The sequence below is a fragment of the Pygocentrus nattereri genome, chromosome 24 (genome assembly GCF_015220715.1).
Source record: "Pygocentrus nattereri isolate fPygNat1 chromosome 24, fPygNat1.pri, whole genome shotgun sequence".
Lineage (NCBI taxonomy): Eukaryota > Metazoa > Chordata > Actinopteri > Characiformes > Serrasalmidae > Pygocentrus > Pygocentrus nattereri.
This window is the reverse complement of record NC_051234.1, coordinates 18,113,414-18,131,973: the sequence shown is the minus strand read 5'-3', so window position 1 is coordinate 18,131,973 and position 18,560 is coordinate 18,113,414. Positions and strand designations below refer to the sequence as shown.

The 18,560-nt window shown below is 38.6% G+C and overlaps 1 protein-coding gene across 2 annotated transcripts in view; it reads left to right on the top strand.

Moving 5' to 3' along the window:
- stau2 (staufen double-stranded RNA binding protein 2) overlaps nucleotides 1-6,613 on the top strand; it is a 148,017-nt gene extending 141,404 nt beyond the window's left edge. For both annotated transcript variants that reach the window (XM_017696214.2, XM_017696212.2), the window contains exon 15: nucleotides 5,206-6,613. In XM_017696214.2, coding sequence (XP_017551703.1) covers nucleotides 5,206-5,299 — 94 coding nt within the window. In that variant the 3' untranslated portion in view covers nucleotides 5,300-6,613. The remainder of the gene's footprint in view (nucleotides 1-5,205) is intronic.
- The last annotated feature ends 11,947 nt before the right edge of the window (nucleotides 6,614-18,560 follow it).

Below are 18,560 nucleotides of genomic sequence, written 5' to 3'. Positions count from 1 at the left end.
TGCCCAGACTGAGCCCAGCTGGGCAAAATGAGCCAAAATGAGCCAATTTTGTTTTATTTATTTATTTTACCCTATTTTCTTGACACTTTCACCTGCTGCCTTTTTCTCGCCGTGATGGGACCAATGCTTATGCTGCATTCACATGCTGGCGCTAGGCAGACAACAGCAAAATGTGTGCTCCATTGTTCCACAGCTGCTGATATTGATTTTTTGGGACATACCTTTTTTATACAACAGAAAATAAGAGTACAGTGTCCTCTTGCCTTTTTCCCACCTTTAAACAACAGAACAGTGTTTCTTACAGCCTATCACCTGGCCTCAGTACAAGAGAGCTGCTGGTTGTAAAGCCCCTGTGAAGCCACTGCTCTGTGGAGTGTAGTGCTGATTTCCATTTCCCACCACAGCTCTGCTCTAATTATCACGGAGGAAGATTTTGCATGATCTTTATCCACAAATAATGAGAGCCTATGGGAATCAGTTTCACTTACTCACCATTTATTTATTCATTTCTCTCTCTCTCTCTCTCTCTCTCTCTTTCTTTCTTTCTGCCTCCATCTCTTACGCCATCACTCTCACTTGCACCTCTCAGCCTCTTGCTCTATCTCTCTCTTTCTCTCTGTACTTTTCTTTGTACTTCTGTCTTTCTCACTCTCTTCTTTTTTCATGTCTTTCCCCTTCCTCTTTTTCTTTTTATCCTTTTTCTCTCTTATGCTCTCTCTCTCTCTCTCTCTCTCTCTCTCCCTCTCTCTCTCTCTCTCTCTCTCTCTCTCTCTCTAACCTTTTCATTATCTTATCTGATGAGTAGGGCAGTGGAGAATGAAATATGAGTGTGGAAATGATGGGCACACCAAAACGGAAATCGCTCCAGCCGTTCAAGAATATTTTCATAGTAGGTGTGCCGTAAGAAAAGGTTAGAGGGCTTTATTTTCAGTGGCTGCAGCTTTGCAGCACAGAAAAATGTTCAGACTAAGAGGGAAAAACTCTCTAGCCTGACTGCCTGTAAGGAAATTAGAAGGAAAAATCCTGAGAAATCTGTCACCTTTATTCATTCAGGATGATCCCACTTTCCTTCTGTTGTTATAAGGGCTGTATCAAAATTGAAATCGGATTTTCCTTGCTTTTTTGAAATAACAGTAAATGTAGCAGGTAAACATTGTTAAAGTTTCAAAACAGTCCCACTAATTTAGCCTATAGTGGTCTAGCCTCACCCATTTAGCCTATATAAGTCTAGCCTCACCCATTTAGCCTATAGAAGTCTAGCCTCACCCATTTAGCCTATATAAGTCTAGCCTCACCCATTTAGCCTATAGAAGTCTAGCCTCACCCATTTAGCCTATAGAAGACTAGCCTCACCCATTTAGCCTATAGAAGTCTAGCCTCACCCATTTAGCCTATAGAAGACTAGCCTCACCCATTTAGCCTATAGAAGTCTAGCCTCACCCATTTAGCCTATAGAAGTCTAGCCTCACCCATTTAGCCTATAGAAGTCTAGCCTCACCCATTTAGCCTATAGAAGACTAGCCTCACCCATTTAGCCTATAGAAGACTAGCCTCACACATTTAGCCTATAGAAGTCTAGCCTCACCCATTTAGCCTATAGAAGACTAGCCTCACCCATTTAGCCTATAGAAGACTAGCCTCACCCATTTAGCCTATAGAAGACTAGCCTCACCCATTTAGCCTATAGAAGTCTAGCCTCACCCATTTAGCCTATAGAAGTCTAGCCTCACCCATTTAGCCTATAGAAGTCTAGCCTCACCCATTTAGCCTATAGAAGACTAGCCTCACCCATTTAGCCTACAGAAGTCTAGCCCTGTCCTTTTAGCCTACAGAAGTCTAGCCCTGTCCATTTAGCCTACAGAGGTCTAGCCCTGTCATTTTAGCCTACAGATGTCTAGCCCTGTCCTTTAAGCCTATAGCAGTCTAGCCCTGTCCTTTTACCCTATAGAAGTCTAGTCTCACCCATTCAGCTTACAGCAGTCTAGCCTCACCCATTCAGCTTACAGCAGTCTAGCCTCACCCATTCAGCTTACAGCAGTCTAGCCTCACCCATTCAGCTTACAGCAGTCTAGCCTCACCCATTCAGCTTACAACAGTCTAGCCTCACCCATTCAGCTTACAACAGTCTAGCCTCACCCATTCAGCTTACAACAGTCTAGCCCTGTCCTTTCATCTTATAGCAGTCTAGACCTGTCCTTTTAGCCTATAGCAATCTAGCCCTGTCCTTTCAGCCTATAGAAGTCTAGCCTCACCCATTCAGCTTACAGCAGTCTAGCCCTGTCCTTTCAGACCATAGAAGTCTAGCCTCGCCCATTCAGCTTACAGCAGTCTAGCCTCGCCCATTCAGCTTACAGCAGTCTAGCCTCACCCATTCAGCTTACAGCAGTCTAGCCCTGTCCTTTCAGCTTATAGCAGCCTAGCCCTGTCCTTTCAGACCATAGAAGTCTAGCCTCGCCCATTCAGCTTACGGCAGTCTAGCCTCGCCCATTCATCTTACAGCAGTCTAGCCTCACCCATTTAGTTTACAGCAGTCTAGCCTCACCCATTCAGCTTACAGCAGTCTAGCCTTGTCCTTTCAGCTTACAGCAGTCTAGCCTCGCCCATTCAGCTTACAGCAGTCTAGCCTTGTCCTTTCAGCTTACAGCAGTCTAGCCCTGTCCTTTCAGCCTATAGCAGTTTAGCCTCACCCATTCAGCTTACAGCAGTCTAGCCTCACCCATTCAGCTTACAGCAGTCTAGCCTCACCCATTCAGTTTACAACAGTCTAGCCCTGTCCTTTCATCTTATAGCAGTCTAGACCTGTCCTTTTAGCCTATATAAGTCTAGCCTCACCCATTCAGCTTACAGCAGTCTAGCCTCACCCATTCAGCTTACAGCAGTCTAGCCTCGGCCATTCAGCTTACAGCAGTCTAGCTCTGTCCTTTCAGCCTGTAGCAGTCTATCCCTGTCCTTTCAGCCTGTAGCAGACTAGCCTCGCCCATTCTGCTTACAGCAGTCTAGCTCTGTCCTTTCAGCCTACAGCAGTCTAGCCTCGCAGATTCAGCTTACATCAGTCTAGCTGTGTCCTTTCAGTTTATGGCAGTCTAGCCTCGACCATTCAGCTTACAGCAGTCTAGCTCTGTCCTTTCAGTTTACAGCAGTCTAGCCCTGTCCTTTCAGCCTATAGAAGTCTAACCTCACCCATTCAGCTTATAGCAGTCTAGCCCTGTCCTTTCAGCCTATAGCAGTCTAGCCTCACCCATTCAGCTTAGAGCAGTCTAGCCTCACCCATTCAGCTTAGAGCAGTCTAGCCTCACCCATTCAGCTTAGAGCAGTCTAGCCTCACCCATTCAGCTTACAGCAGTCTAGCCTCACCCATTCAGCTTACAGCAGTCTAGCCTCACCCATTCAGCTTATAGCAGTCTAGCCCTGTCTTTTCAGCTTATAACAGTCTAAAAAAATTATTAAATATGATGTTCTTGGCTGTCATAAAGCAAATGGATCATTGCAGCTAAAGTTCACATTTCAAATCATACTGCTTTTTGAAGCAGGCGTAAGAATAAAAGTTTATTTACATCTGTCTTAAAGGCACGTTATAAAATGGATAGTTCCAGCCCTGAAATCTGATTGGCTGAGCCGCATTCAAAACCATTGTAAAATCCACAATATTCCATGGCTGTGCCCGGCTCACAACAACTGAACTCTGCATTACTGCACCATGGCTCGAAAAATCTTTCTGCTGTTAATGGATTCATCTAATGACTAATGCTGATCGCATCCAGCACCAAGTGACTGATGAAGTAAGAACTTGTTTTTGTTTAAACTGAGGAGCTGAACACTTATCTTCTTATCTAGGACTAGGCTGGTCAGCTAGTGAACAAGGCAAAAGAAAGCTAACATGCTAAACAACTCCAACATTAATGTCACAGGCTTAAATTAAAGCACTTATGATATGACTCACTGAAAAATGGCAATATAAAAGTCAAAGGAATGTCACCTGAATGGCTTACATGCTTGAAATGTCTGTTTTTCATTCAGAAGTAGCATCAAACCCAGGCTGAATCCCAAATGGCTGTGTACTCCCTAGGTAAACAGTATGCTATGTAATATTTAAGTTTAGAAATTCTACCTTCTGCTGTCAAATAGTGACCTGTCGAGTATGAATGTGGATGAATCCCAAATGATAATTTTTAGCAATATTTTGCATTGTTGGGGTGCAAAAGTCAGTATTTAAACTCTGTAAATTATGTAGTGCACTTGAGTTTCAGCTCTATATATATATATATATATATATATATATATATATATATATATATATATATATATATATATATATATATAGTTTGGGCTGATGTTTTATGTACACCCTTCTTGTGTCACCCTGAAATCCTAGCAACACCCTAGCAACAATCTGAAACACCAGTGCAACAACTTAGCACCCTCTGTGCAACTATGAGATACCTTACTGGCCATGTAGCAGCAGCCTACGAGTCATGTCCAGTATTATAGCAACTACATAGCAGCACATCAGAAACTACCAGAGAGACCATTGTAACCACAACAACACAACAGTTACTTAGCAGCCATCTGGCAAACCCCCACCAACCACTGGAGATACTACAGCACCCACCTAACAACATCCTAATAATCATCTCTAGTACTACATCAACGACATAACAACCGCCTGTGATTACACAGCAGCTGCTTGGCCCCAGCCTAGAAACACTACACCAGCTACCGAGTAACACGCAAGCAACCATGTTGGACACATTAGCAGCCTCTTAACATTTACCACATTAACAGACTAAAACACCAGGGTAACCATGTAGTAATATCAGGAAATAGGGCTGGGCTATACAGCAATATTGATCATTATTGTGACAAATTAAATCAAAGTACAAAACAGTTTTTTTTTGAGGAGATCGTGGATATTTTCAGGACCTGTAAAACACTGACCAGCAATGAATTAAAATGGCTATAATCAGTCATTGATAGTATTTTTTTAAATGTAGCACTACTGGTTCTTTTTTTCTTTGCTCCAACTGAAAAGGTAAATGTTGTAACAAAATTTTCTTGGAAGTATTGTCATATTTCCCTCCCATACTAAGAAATGCTTAAGAGGTTCAATCACTCTCCATTTTCGTAAGGAAATTAACTTTTTCATTTGGGATCATTTTCCTGTATTTGACCCCCTCAGTGTTCAGCATACATGTGTTCATTTTGTAGACAAGCGAAGCACCTGGCCGAGAGAACGGACAGTAAACAGACTAACTCAGGCACCACCGCTCAGGACTGCAAGGATTCAAAGGCCGTCGTCTAGGAGCTGAAACCTCCATCGCTCCATTGGAGCCTCGCGACCGCCGCTGTATCCTTCACACGTGTCAACATGCAATAGGGTGGATGTGTCCCAGGAAACGACGATTTAGAGGATTTAAAAAAAAAGCATTCTTTCAGTCTATGTGAAGACAACACTATCTTAACACATTTATTTAGTATGGAGAAATTAACTATTAAAAGAAGCAAGCAAATGTAAAAAAAAAAAGAAAGAAAAAAAAAACTAATCAGATAATGAGTTAATGCATGGTACTGTTGACTTAAAAAGAAATTTAAATGACTATATAGAGCATTTCCCTGATAAATAGATGTTTTAATTTTTTTTCTTTTCTTTTTTTTATTTTTAATTTTCACTTAGTCTCCAAGTGGTATGGATAAAAACAGGTGTATATCATGCCATTGATATAAAATGAAACAATATAAGGGTAAGGCAAAGTTCCGTAGATTATCTTTTTTTTGGGGGGATACATTGTTTTCTTTTACTTTTAATCTATGAATAACAGTGCTTGAGTATTTAAAGATTAACCAATGGCAGTGCTGTGAAAGTTGTAGTTGTTGTCTTCATATATAGTCACCCAGCTTACCTTTTATGCTGACATAAAGCATTCATTTATCTATATGGATGTGTATGACTTGCAGAGTATCATATGCAGAAGAAAAAATTAAAGGATAAAACTGATGTTAGAACTAAAAAGTAGAGGCTAAAGGAAACCTAAAGTACCCCAGTGAAGGGAACTGGAGGCTTTGGTATAGAAAATACCAACTGCCTTGCCCTCTAAAATGACGTACCATAAAAACAGAATTACCCGAAAGGTTTTTAACGAGTATAGGTTTTTTTTGCATCATTTTGGATAATGCAAACCTTCTAGATTCACAAGTTCTCTAAAAAAAAAAAAAAACATTGCTAACTAGTACATTGGAGGGTGGGGGTAGAACTGGTATACTGACCTTGCAACTTTCTGCTAATTCTGTTTCTACGGTTCTTCTCCTCACAGTTTTGTCCAACACATCTACACCCATGTTGTGTGTTGTATTGACTTAATGCATCAACTGAGTGCTTTTAATAACTGCATTCTGGAGAAGCTTTGAAAAGAGATGCTGTTTTGCTGTGTGCTTTTCCCAGAACAGCTTTTCTTTCCAAATCCACATGATCCCAGTGAATTAAAAAGACTGATTACTTGAATCTGTTTAAGTTCACTTTGCCTGGAGGGCATTTTTTTCTCTCTGTTGGTTGCACAGTATGATAAAAGGTTTCAGTTTTGAAATGCAGTAAAATCACATCAGTTCGTGTTGAAAAATACCTGTGTGTTCGTCTTTCTTTTTCTGTTTTATTAAACCTTATTGTCTATGTCAGGGCCTGACCGACATACTGCTGATCTAAGGGTGACTTAGATCTATTAGTTACTGTTGTAAACATCAATCACAAACATTAATCACAAAATCTTGAACAATAAAATTTAATATTGTTTAATATACTAAAAAATAAAGTATTTTGTGTGTGAGTGTGAAGAACCTATTTAAACTGATTACAAACCTCCTCAGGTTCTAGGAAAACCCCTTAAATTGGTATAGAACCTTTACATTGTGTTACCTTTTAAAAGGCTCTTCACACTTAATCTTTGTCAAACATGGTGAGGGAACCAAACACTTTTGTGGCACGATTATTTTTAAGTGTGCACTGTTTCATTTTTAACTAAAATTGCTGTAGTTTGTGTAATGTTTGACCGTATTGAATTATGTTGGCTGATATTGTCATTTATTGGAATTTTAAATCCTTAAAATTGGTATTGGTGACTACTTTCATACCGGTAAGGCTGGAGTGTCATTATTTCCTGGAGAAAACGTGTTACAGCTTTTTAATTTTGACGGAACATCATTCAAACACTAAAACAAACTGAACACAACCTAATTTCTCCCCCCAAAAAATTAATTTTTACGTGAGGTGGGAAAAAATATTAACTTTTAATCTAAGTTAATGCAACAATTTTAATTTGAACAATTTATTACTCTTTCTGTAGGGCCAGTTGTCATGAAATTTTGACACATATATAAAGACACAATAATACCAAAAAGACAAGTAGGACAGTTTAATATGCAGTCATTCAAACTGACAACTAATAACAGCCCATTTACTCAGAAGATACTTCTTTCAATCAGTGATCTTTTAATTAAAAATACAAATTTCAACCGTTTTCAATTGTAAGAAAAATTTAAAGAGCTTATTTGACTATTTCTCTCTCTCTATGTTCAACTATGTATTCAGTGAATTTTTATTGATAATTTTGAACCGAGCCACTCGCGTGAGTCCAATCACAACTTAAACCACTTTACCAAACAAAGCGACTCAGAGAAGATAAACATTTTCTTCAGCTCTGATCTATAATTCGCACCTTACAGCGACCCAACTGTTGTGGTATTTTTCTGCTAACACATGGTGTGAATTAAACCCAGCAGGAACTTTTGCTGGAGCATATGGAGCTGTGCTAAAGCCTCACTGGGCTCTGCTCTTAATGACTTAACACTTCAGTCCTACCTTCATCAACGTCACTGTCCAAAAAACAGAAATATTGTAGGATTCTGTTGGTGGGTAGTAATGAGTTGGGGGTCAGTCTGTCATTTAAAACATGTATAATGACACAATTTACATGACAGGTGGAATTAATTGGGGAACTACATATAATATTCACTATACTAGTCCAACTTGAATTAAATCAGTATAGTTCTGTTTGAACCAGACAAACTTTCCCACCTAAATATATGAAAGTATGTTGTCATGCGTTGCAACAGAACCTCAAGTCTCCAACATTAAAACTTTACAGGAGAAGGGGTTATTTCTATGATTGGTTTCATAGCACAGGATTAAAACAACCTGGGCTTATTTCTGTAGCTTGTTTTAAAGCATGTGATTATTACCTGGAGTGATTTCTGCAGTTTCTTTTATTGCTCTAGATTAATATGGTAGGTTAAAGTATGTCTTAAGTTCTGTAAACATTCACAGATGATGTTGCTATGGAACTGTGAGATGATCAAAAGCATCTTCTTTATAACTACATTAAGAATGTTACATTTTACCCCACATTACCCTAATTAAGGCATCAGCCACCAAGAATACTAGTATATAACCCTGCTCTGCTAATGCTAGTGTGAGTAAGCATGTTATCTCCATGCTAGTCTCATCAAATTCCTCAGCAGATGAGCTAATGGACCTCCGCGGCTCTCCATGGGACGACCACTGCCCTGGTATTCGGTGTCTAAAAACTGAACACATGGATATGTAGCTATGCAACCCCAACAACAAACCGCCCTTTACGGCTGGAGACAAGAGAAGGTTCTGGAAGGTCTTTGCTCTCATTAAGCGGAACAGCTGAGGGCTGGAGGAGATCCATATCGCCACCTCACTGTGTCTGAGTGATAGAAAAAGGAACAGGCCATGCTAATCTGTAATTCTGTTGTAAAACGGTTCATTTTATGACCGTGTGGGTTTGAGAAACATCAGGAGACGCACCAAGAACCAGCATGAAAACCCAAACATCTCTACAGTCAGATACATTTTCATTTACCTGCTTTTACAACGAGTCTTACAACCTAAAGTTCAAGTCATGTAGCAGAGTTAAAATTACATTTTTGTGGGATTTCAACCCATATTAAGTTCTAATGATTTTTTTTTTGTTGTATTATTTAGTGGTTATTTTTCATTATAAGAAGCCTTCATACAATGTCCATCTGCTACATATTGTCGCTGTTGCAACCTCCAATATGTTCACAGGAGAAGAAAAAACATTCTTAACATTAAATGGAAGTTAAATAAAAATATTTTTGGAGCATTTCTATTGCTCCACTCACCAAATTTTTAGGCTGGCTTTACACAGTGAAACCTTCATGCTACTTAGTTGCATGTTGTGGTTTGCCTGCTACACAACTTCCAAAGCAATTTGAAAAGTTGCATGCAACACATTGTTACTCCACTAGTTATCCAAATTTTCTGATACACAACATTCTCACTATATAGTGTATAGTTTACATATATGCAGGATTTTTATCATCTTTATCGTTATAGCCATTTGTTTCTGTGTCTATGTATTTGTTATCTGTATTTCTGTAGGCTTCTTTACTATATATTTTTATAGATTTTTTTTATTATTTGTTTTTAAGTTAAGCCTTGAATGTTTAAGTGCTGTTATGGTTAAAGACTACCTGATCTCTCATTCTGTCCTAGTAGCACAAGACGTTCATTCAGGAGCATCTCAGTGTCAGTCTGTAGTTTGTAAAGTATAAAGTATGTAAAGTGAAATTAGTCTCAATGTTGAGTAATGAACAACTGTTGTGGCTGAGCATCAAGTAAGTTATAGGATGCTCAACATTGTGCTCTAGTGCAGTTTAGTTTTATATAGGTTTTAAGCAATTAAAGTTGCATGAAAGTTCCACTGTGTAAAGCCAGCCTAAATGCTAAAGAGAAGTTGGAATATGGTCATGTAAAATGAATTATGAAAGTTATTATAATTATTTAAAGAAAGGTTTTTGGTATTTTTTGGTATTTAAATCCACATTTTTTTTTATAAATGACAAATGAGACTGAGAAAAATGGATGAGGGGATGCAGGGATGACCATTAACTTATTAATTAATTATGATGACTAAATAGCTTTACAAAGCTAGTTGAATGGTTTTATAAACAGTTATAATTAGGTGATTTTCCTATTTTGTTGACTTCAAATTGCTATACTTTGTTTTTATTTGTTGTTTTTGTTATAGTGCAAAAGCTCATTTACTCACCTATTCACCCTACAGTTTAGCCCCCCTCATTCACACTGAAGTTAGAAGGCCTGTTTCAGCCCAGACTGCATTTTGAACAAGTACAGCCAATCAGAATAGAGCTCTTTTACATATATCAGACATAAAGGGGCAGAAACTTTTCATTCTAAGTTTGGAGAAGAGCCCTGTTCACTGTTAGAAATAAAGGTTCTGTACAGGTACATTCTTTATTCATCAAGGTACAAACAATGTAAATGTACCTTCAAAAGTACAGCAGTGGTTTTAAGGTCCAATAGTGCACCTTAAATAAGTTTATTTCACAAGTGAAAATTACATATTTGTACTTTTTCAGAACCTAATATTTTAAAACAGAACAAGGAAGGAAATAGCCTGGAGACAAGACAGGGTGTGTGGAGTCAATACAACTTAGAAAATATAATTTTAGTGGATTATGGTACAATTATGTTCCATGACTAAAGGTACTGTCACCCCAGTGACACTTTATAGAAATGAATTATGACTGTTTTTGGTATTTAAGCCACCAAACTGTCGAAGACACAACATAATCCAAACCAGTCTGGAGAAAACCATTAGCTTATGAATAATTGTGAGATATATCTCAGGTTAAAGTCACTAATGCTCTCTCTCTTGCTGTAATGAAAGCAGAGGGAAGGACATTAATGAATGAATGTCCTGCACTCCAGTAATCAAACCCCGACAGTGAAAAACGAGTAAAATCGATGTGGCTTTCTGCACAGCGGGGAATGAGAGCACTCGCATTGAATTTTCCGCTATTTGTTATTGATCCTTTTACCTCCAAATGATTGCCTTATTAAGTGAAATTACTAGTGCAGGCGGTTGAAACTCAGCATTTTAAGTCTTGAGTTTTTTTTTTCTCTGAATGTGTGAATTCCTGGAAGGACTACATTCAATTATTTCCTCAGCAGGCAGCTTAAGCTGTGTTTCTTTTTTGCTTTGAGGCAGCTGCTGTTTCTGCAGCAGACGGATTGGAGCTGACCATTTGCTGGTGGAGGAATGGAGCTGTCAGGATTGCTCTCTTTTCTTTGCTTTGTATTAAAACTAATCTCCCACCACACAACTTCAGTCAACCCGATTAGTCACGCCTCAGAGAAGACTGGACATCGCCCTGACCACTGAGCCTTGTTAAAGAACAGGGAAGGGTACCAGCTGGCAGGAGAAAGATTTTTTTTTTTTAAAAAGGGGGTTCTTTAAGGGTTCTTTAGTAAAGGCAGCAGTTATATTTAGAACCATGACATCTCAAGGAAGCATTTAAACGCTTAAGAGGTTCTTTGCATGGTTAACATGGTTCTTAAGAGGTTTTTTACACAGTTTCAGTGGTCCTCCATGATGGGGAAGCTGTTCACACTCATCTTAAAGAAGCATTTAAATGCTTAAGAGGTTTTTTGCATGGTTAACATGGTTCCTAAGAGTTCCTTTTTTGTGGTTAAAAGGGTTCTGAAGAGTTTTTGCATAGATAGCGTGGTTCTCCATGAAGAAGAAGTTGTTCTCTCTCTAAAAAGGTGCCATAAATTATTCTTTCAGCAGAAGATTGACTGGCAGGAAAAAGATGTTTTGTTAAATTAAATGTTCTCCAAGGGTTCTGTAGTAAGTTAGTGTAATATTTGTGACTTCTTAAAGAACCATTTGAATGCTTAAGTGGTTCTTGCAAGGTTAAAGTGGTTCTCAAGTATTTAAGAGGTTCTCCATTATGGAGAAGCTGTTCACTCTGCTAGGAGAAAGGAGATGTTTTGAAGAAAGGTGGCTCCTCAAGGGTTCTTTAGTAGAAGCAGTAGTTATATTTAGATCTGGGGTATCTCAAACAGGCATGTGACTGCTTAAGTGATTATTTGCATGGTAACGTGGTTCTTGAGAGGTTTTTTGCATGGTTAAATGGTGAAACCGTTGACTGACTGATAAAACAGTTTTGGTTCCAAGAACCATCTTTGAAATAGAGACATACCTCTCATTTACAGAAATGTAAATACATCGCAAGATTCTTTGAGACACCAAATATGGTTCTTCTATGATGTTTATGGAGTGCTTTAAACAGATTTGTTAAAGATTCTTCTACAGACTACTTTATATAGCACACAAAGAGGGTTCTTGTACTGAACTATAGAACCCTTTTCGTGTGTGGAGCACTTCTCTGAGCACTGTTTTAAATAGATCGATTAGATGGCCTACTTTCCACAGTGGAAGCTAAAGTGAGCCATGCTGATTCTGTTATGTAAATTTAAATGATCTGTTCGTTCAGCTTTAGGAACTGAGTTGAGATAAAATATCTGGATGATCCATGAACTTTCAAAGAGCATTGACACATTTATTAATGAAACTGCATTCCAGTACAATAGAGTAGATAATCTGAGGTGAAATAACTTTCTATTTATAGGCAAAAACCTCCCATTTTGTGAAAGCGCATTCTTGACATTTAGTAACACTTACATCAGATAGGTTGGTCATCAGGGTTGCAAAATAGTTGTGAGAACAATTGCTCAGTGGGCGTATTTGAGGTTCTGATGCAGCTAATGATGAAATACTGCACACTAAGAGTCATTCACTCTTACAAATGCTTCTGAATGAAAATACTATTGATTTGTAATAATGAGGTGGCGGTCGTTACGTTTTTCATTGACATGTTGAGTAACAGCGGCTCTGTCCCCGTTTTGTTATTGGTATCATCACTGAAAATAACTCATAAGTGGTGCGCTGCTGTTTTGAATCAATGTTGTCAACAGTATAAAGCCAGCCGGGTTTCAGATGTATGTAAGAATATGAAACCAGTATGACTGTACTAGTCAATATAATAGCTGTCAACAAATTGCTATGAAACAGAAAACAAAAACAAATGAATGTTAGATGTGTCTGAAATGATGACCAGAGCTGTTCAAAATTGTATATTCATTGAGAGAGCTGTATTCAGAATGCCTCATTATTGGAAAGGAGTAATCTTGAGGCATAAACATTTAAAAAATACTTTTTGGCATCTACTTTATGAAATTTAATTCCACTTTACACCAAAGTGGAAAAACATTAACCTTAATGTGAATTAATAAAATTTTATTCAGGACCATTTCTATTGATCCATTCCTCATGAAATTTTCACATTATGGACCTCTAAAGTCATGGCACCACTCTGATGTTGGAATCGTACACATAGTAGGTACTAGGGGTCTATGCTGGTTTTCTTTATGAGGAGACTGTCTTTAAAGTCCTCAGATATTACTAAATACAAGTCATTCAGACCTTTGCCATGTTCAGGTGTACACTGCGTATATAAAACATTAAAAAAAGTGTCATTTGTGCCCATTTGTGTGAGTTTTGCTTTCCACCCTGTCACACAGATTTGTTAACATATTATAAATATATACATATATTAACATATATTAACATATATTAAAGAGAAAAAGTTAAATGCCATGATCACAAGGAAGTGAGATCACTGAAGCCTTTAAGGAAGGAACGTTGGTAGGTTCTGCATCAATTCAACAAAAATATCCAGTGGTGAACTATTAGACCTCGGCCTTCATTCACTCATTCCACATCTTTTATCTGAAGCTTGTAATAGACATTAACAAATATTTGAGGTTGTATGTATCAGTTTTACAGTGACTCTTTCAGGAAAGGATCCTGGCGCAGGGCGGCTGCTGCTATTTAACATTCCTAACAAATCACTGAAACCTGCTCAGACTACAATTCATATTCACAGTCAGTGATGTATCGAGAACTTCCAGAGGGACTAGTGACCTTTCTTGGTTCCACCCATTGTAAATCAAAGCATGACTGGTCGAGCCGAACTATGTCGATAGTTCATAATGTGCAAGGCCTTCAGTCCAGCTCCTGAAGTCTTAACCAATAGAAGAGCTTGCTTGGCTCTGTCTACCTAGATAACACAGAGAAAACAACCTGGATTGGATCATTTTCTGTTGACCGTAAAAATGCTTCTAACCCAAACTTAACAATGAAATAAGTGTATTATTACAATACTTCTAATTTTAAGTACAACAGGAATGACTTAAGACTTCTCAGGTTTACATGGCCCAAAAAAAGATGGGAAGACTGTTTTGGGGAAAAGTAACATGTAACTGAAACTCTAGAGCAGGGGATCTCAAACCGGTCCCACTACATGGTGCACAGTTTTCTTCTGTCTCTGTTTTGGGAATAAGGATTGTAAATCTAGAGTCCCTGAGGAGTTTGAGGACCACTGCGCTACAGGATAAAAACAGACATTTCTCGACATTTGACACACACCTCGTGGAGTGACTTGGCTATGTAGCAATGCAAGCTAGGCTGCAACACTGACTGCATTAACATTGAGGTGTTACTGTTGTTGCTAATGCTGAACTGCTGCATGAGTCGATCACTGCCAATCATTCACAGGTATAATCTGTATGACACATTTCTCACATATCTCATCTGTATGACACATTTCTTTTAAAAAAAATCAAATTTTTACTAGTGTCGCCCAGTGTCACTGCTGAAAAAGTTCTGTGTTGAGATTTTTCCTTCTTTGATGGATTATAATTCACCTGAAAAGGTAATTCACGTCAATAAAATAATCAACTCCTTGGATCTGTTTTATACCGTTTCTTGAATCTATACTGCTCAGTTTTTATGTCCTTGTGATAATTTCTACATTTTAATGAGAAAGGAGACACAAGAATTATATTAAAGTGCCTAAATGTTATATTTTTGTCACATGGCTTTTTGATCAAACAACTAAAATTGAAAATTGATCTAACAAGTTATGTGTCCTTGAGTTTTTCCCTCAGTTTTGCATAAAATATTCCACACCTTCACAAGTATGATGGAGTTAGAGTTCTTAGTGTTATTTTCTCCTAATACTGTCCCCCTGAGGAATAGTAATTGAAGCTATAGTGGTCCTCAAACTGGTCCACAGTTTTGAGGACCAGTCCCCAGGGACCCCAGCTGGTCCACAGTTTTGCTCGATCCCAACTCCCAACATAGAGATTAAGCAAAACTGTGGACCATCTGGGGTCCCTGAGGACAAAAATTGCCATTTGACATGGATCTTGTGGAAGGACTTGGCTATCAAGGGATGCAAGCTTCAGGTTCCTAGAGTTTTTACTGAACTTTGAGAATCTGCCTTTAGTTACAGTGCACAACTGTAACTGGAATATGGGAAACTCTAAAGCTCCACTCTACCATTTAAAACTTTAATATCTAACCACCTCCACTCAGCCTGAAACGGTTTTATTTCATATCAGTTCTTTCACATTTCCGTTTTAATAATTTTAAGAATTTAGGTTTATCTTATCTGTTATCTAGTTATCTATCTATTATATAGTATTGCTATTTGATCTCTTTCTTATTTGAGCTTTAATTTATTTTATTTTACTTTTTCCATTCAGTCTTGTCAGTTTTGATTTGTTTTAATTCTTTCAAATTAAATTTTAACAGTCCCTGTTTAGGTTCCTTGGCTAAATGTTAAATGAGGATTACCCTAAATGAACTTCTGAGTCAAAATAAAGACTGATTTGTTTATTGATTGATGCTAAGTTGACGATAGAATGCACGCTGAGGTTTTATTATAGCTGCTAATGTTGAAATACTGTCATTCACTGCCAGTCCATTCATGTCTTCAGCCGAAGACGAGCTTCTCTTCTGTATGACACATTTCCCACTGCGGCGTTATGGCGATGACACCCCTAACCACAACACAGGCCGCCCGGGTAGACCAGAAACAAATGGAAGAAGTGAGTCAAACTCCACTCCCACTCCAGCCGGCTGGACTGTAGGTGGTCCAACCCGGAGTGATGCATCCAGACCAACATAAACGTTAACATGATCCATGTTTTTGTCTCTTTGCTCTGCTCAGGAAGACTGTGTCACACGGATGGAAAGAATTAGAATGTGCTTTGCAATCGTGCCATTAGAGAAGCCTATAGTGAATAGAGAAGAGCTCTTTCAGCGTTCTTTCAGAGTTACTATGCACTGTACATTGCGTCGTTGTGCTGCGTGTGCACAATACACTGGGTCACTTTCTAACTTTACAAGCTGGGGCTAACAAAGGTACCAGCCCCCAGTTTAGTGTAAATCTAAATGTTTAGCTTTTAAATACCTTTCTGTAACACTTTTTTAACACGCTGCAGTGTTTAGTTTGACTGGAACATTAAATAAGCCTAAGTGCTAAATAAGGTAACAGTGTCAAAGGGAATCATGCTCTTTATTTGATGATGGTCAAACTGTCACTAATTTGTTCTCAAACAATTCTGAAGTGTTTAAAAGGTCAGTAAACCTTCTTTAAAGTCTACCTACATAGGGAGGTGATAACACATGCATAAGCATTGAAATAAGCAGTCCTTGAACTTTTCTAAACAGCTAATGCCAAAATGACAGAGGATGTCTTATGAAGTTAATGACATTGTGTTGATCTAAGGGCTTTACACTAAAGTAATGGACATTTATGCCTTTAACACTTTTACAATGCATCATTTCCAAGTAATCAAATGCCATAAGTTAGTTCTTTGGTGAATTTTTTTATATACATTTTCCCTGTATGTATACGTGCACCGACCACTTTATTAGGTACATCTGTTCAGTTGCTTGTTAACACAAATAGCTAATCAGTCGATCACACGGCCGCAAATCAGTGTATTTAGGCATGTAGAGGTGGTCAAGACAACTTGCTGAAGTGCAGGCCGAGCATCAGAACGGGGAAGAAAGGTGATTTAAGTGACTTTGAACGTGGCATGGTTGTTGGTGCTAGACGGGCTGGTCTGAGTATTTCAGAATCTGCTGATCTACTGGGATCTTCACACACAGCCATCTCTAGGGTTTACAGAGAATGGTCAGAAAAAGAGAAAATATCCAGTGAACGGCAGTTGTGTGGATGAAAATGACTTGTTGATGTGAGAGGTCAGAGGAGAATGGGCAGACTGGTTTGAGATGATAGAAAGGCAACAGTAACTCGAATAACCAACCAAAAACTCTGAGGAATGTTTCCAACACCTTGTTGAAAGTATACCACGAAGAATTAAGGCAGTTCTGAAGGCAAAAGGGGATCCAACCTTTTACTAGCAAGGGGATTGGGATCCAACCTTTTACTTTTACTGTACCTAATAAAGTGGCCAGTGAATGTATATTCAAGTATAGCTGTATACACCAACTGTCCACTTCATTAAGTACACCTCCTTGTATCTACACTCACTGTACATTTTATCACCTGCACATACCATATAAGTGCATGTTGTAGTTCTACAATTACAGACAGTAGTCTATCTATTTCTCTGCGTACTTGGTCAGCCTCCTTTCACCATGTTCATCAATGGTCAGGACCCCCACAGTGCAGGTATTATTTGAGTGGATCATTCTCAGCCCTGCAGTGACACTGACATGGTGGTGGTGTGTTATTGTGTGTTGTGCTGATCCAATCGTACCAGCGCAACACACAATAACACACCACCATCATGTCAGTGTTACTGCAGTGGAGAAAATGATCCACTACCCAAATAGTACCTGCTCCTGTGGTGGTCCTGACCATTGAAGAACAGAGTAAAAGAGGGCAAATAAATAATGCAGAGTAAGAGATGGACTTCAGTCTGTAAGTGTAGAACTACAAAGTGCACCTGTATGGTAAGTGAAGCTGACAGATACAAGGATGTGTAAGCTACATAATGAAGTGGCTGCTTGGTGTTACTATTCTACTATGGTGTTACTGTTACTATTCACTGCTTATGCCTGTATTATGAAGTGCCAGTGTAGACAGCTTTCAAATATAGTCTTGCCAAAAGTCTTCGGTGGGATCTTTGAATGCTTTTGCGCTGATGTTCGACGTCAATCTTTTAACAAACCTTAAACTGCATGAGAAATGCTTCAGTCAGAGGACCCTGTTCACAGCTTACTCATGCTAATAAAGTCATGTCAGCTTTTTGTTTACATGCTCGTGTACAGGGATAAAACCACAAAGCCATGCTGCTACACACCAATATTTAATGCAGAAATCTGTTCATTTGCTTAAGATAATGTTTCTCGAATGTTAGTACCCAGCTAGTGGAGTTAGCTCAGCATTATGCTGGATTTTGATGTCAGCTCTAGTTTAAATACAGACATTTTCAGCTCATAACAGGCATATGTCACATTCTTGTACGTTTATTACTTAAATAACATTCCGTGAAAGCTTGAAACTGATTTTTTGTTTAGAATTTTATTATTGGAGGTAACTTGTTAGCTTTCTGTTATCCTGCTGAGCCTCTAGTGAGGGCAGAATATCCAGTTAGAGGTGTAAACAAGTTAAAGAGAGTCTCTTAGCAGCATCCTAAACTGGCATTTCACTGCGTTCATTCATTTCAACAAGAATATCTACCTGCTAACCGGAGTTATGAAGCTACGTTCATGACTTTTAGAGCTCTGTGCTTTCTTCAGTTGTATGCTCGTCAGCTTCACTCACCTGGGTTAACTATAGTTATAGCCGTGAACACCATATTGTCACCATATTGTCCCAGAAGGGACAAGAAA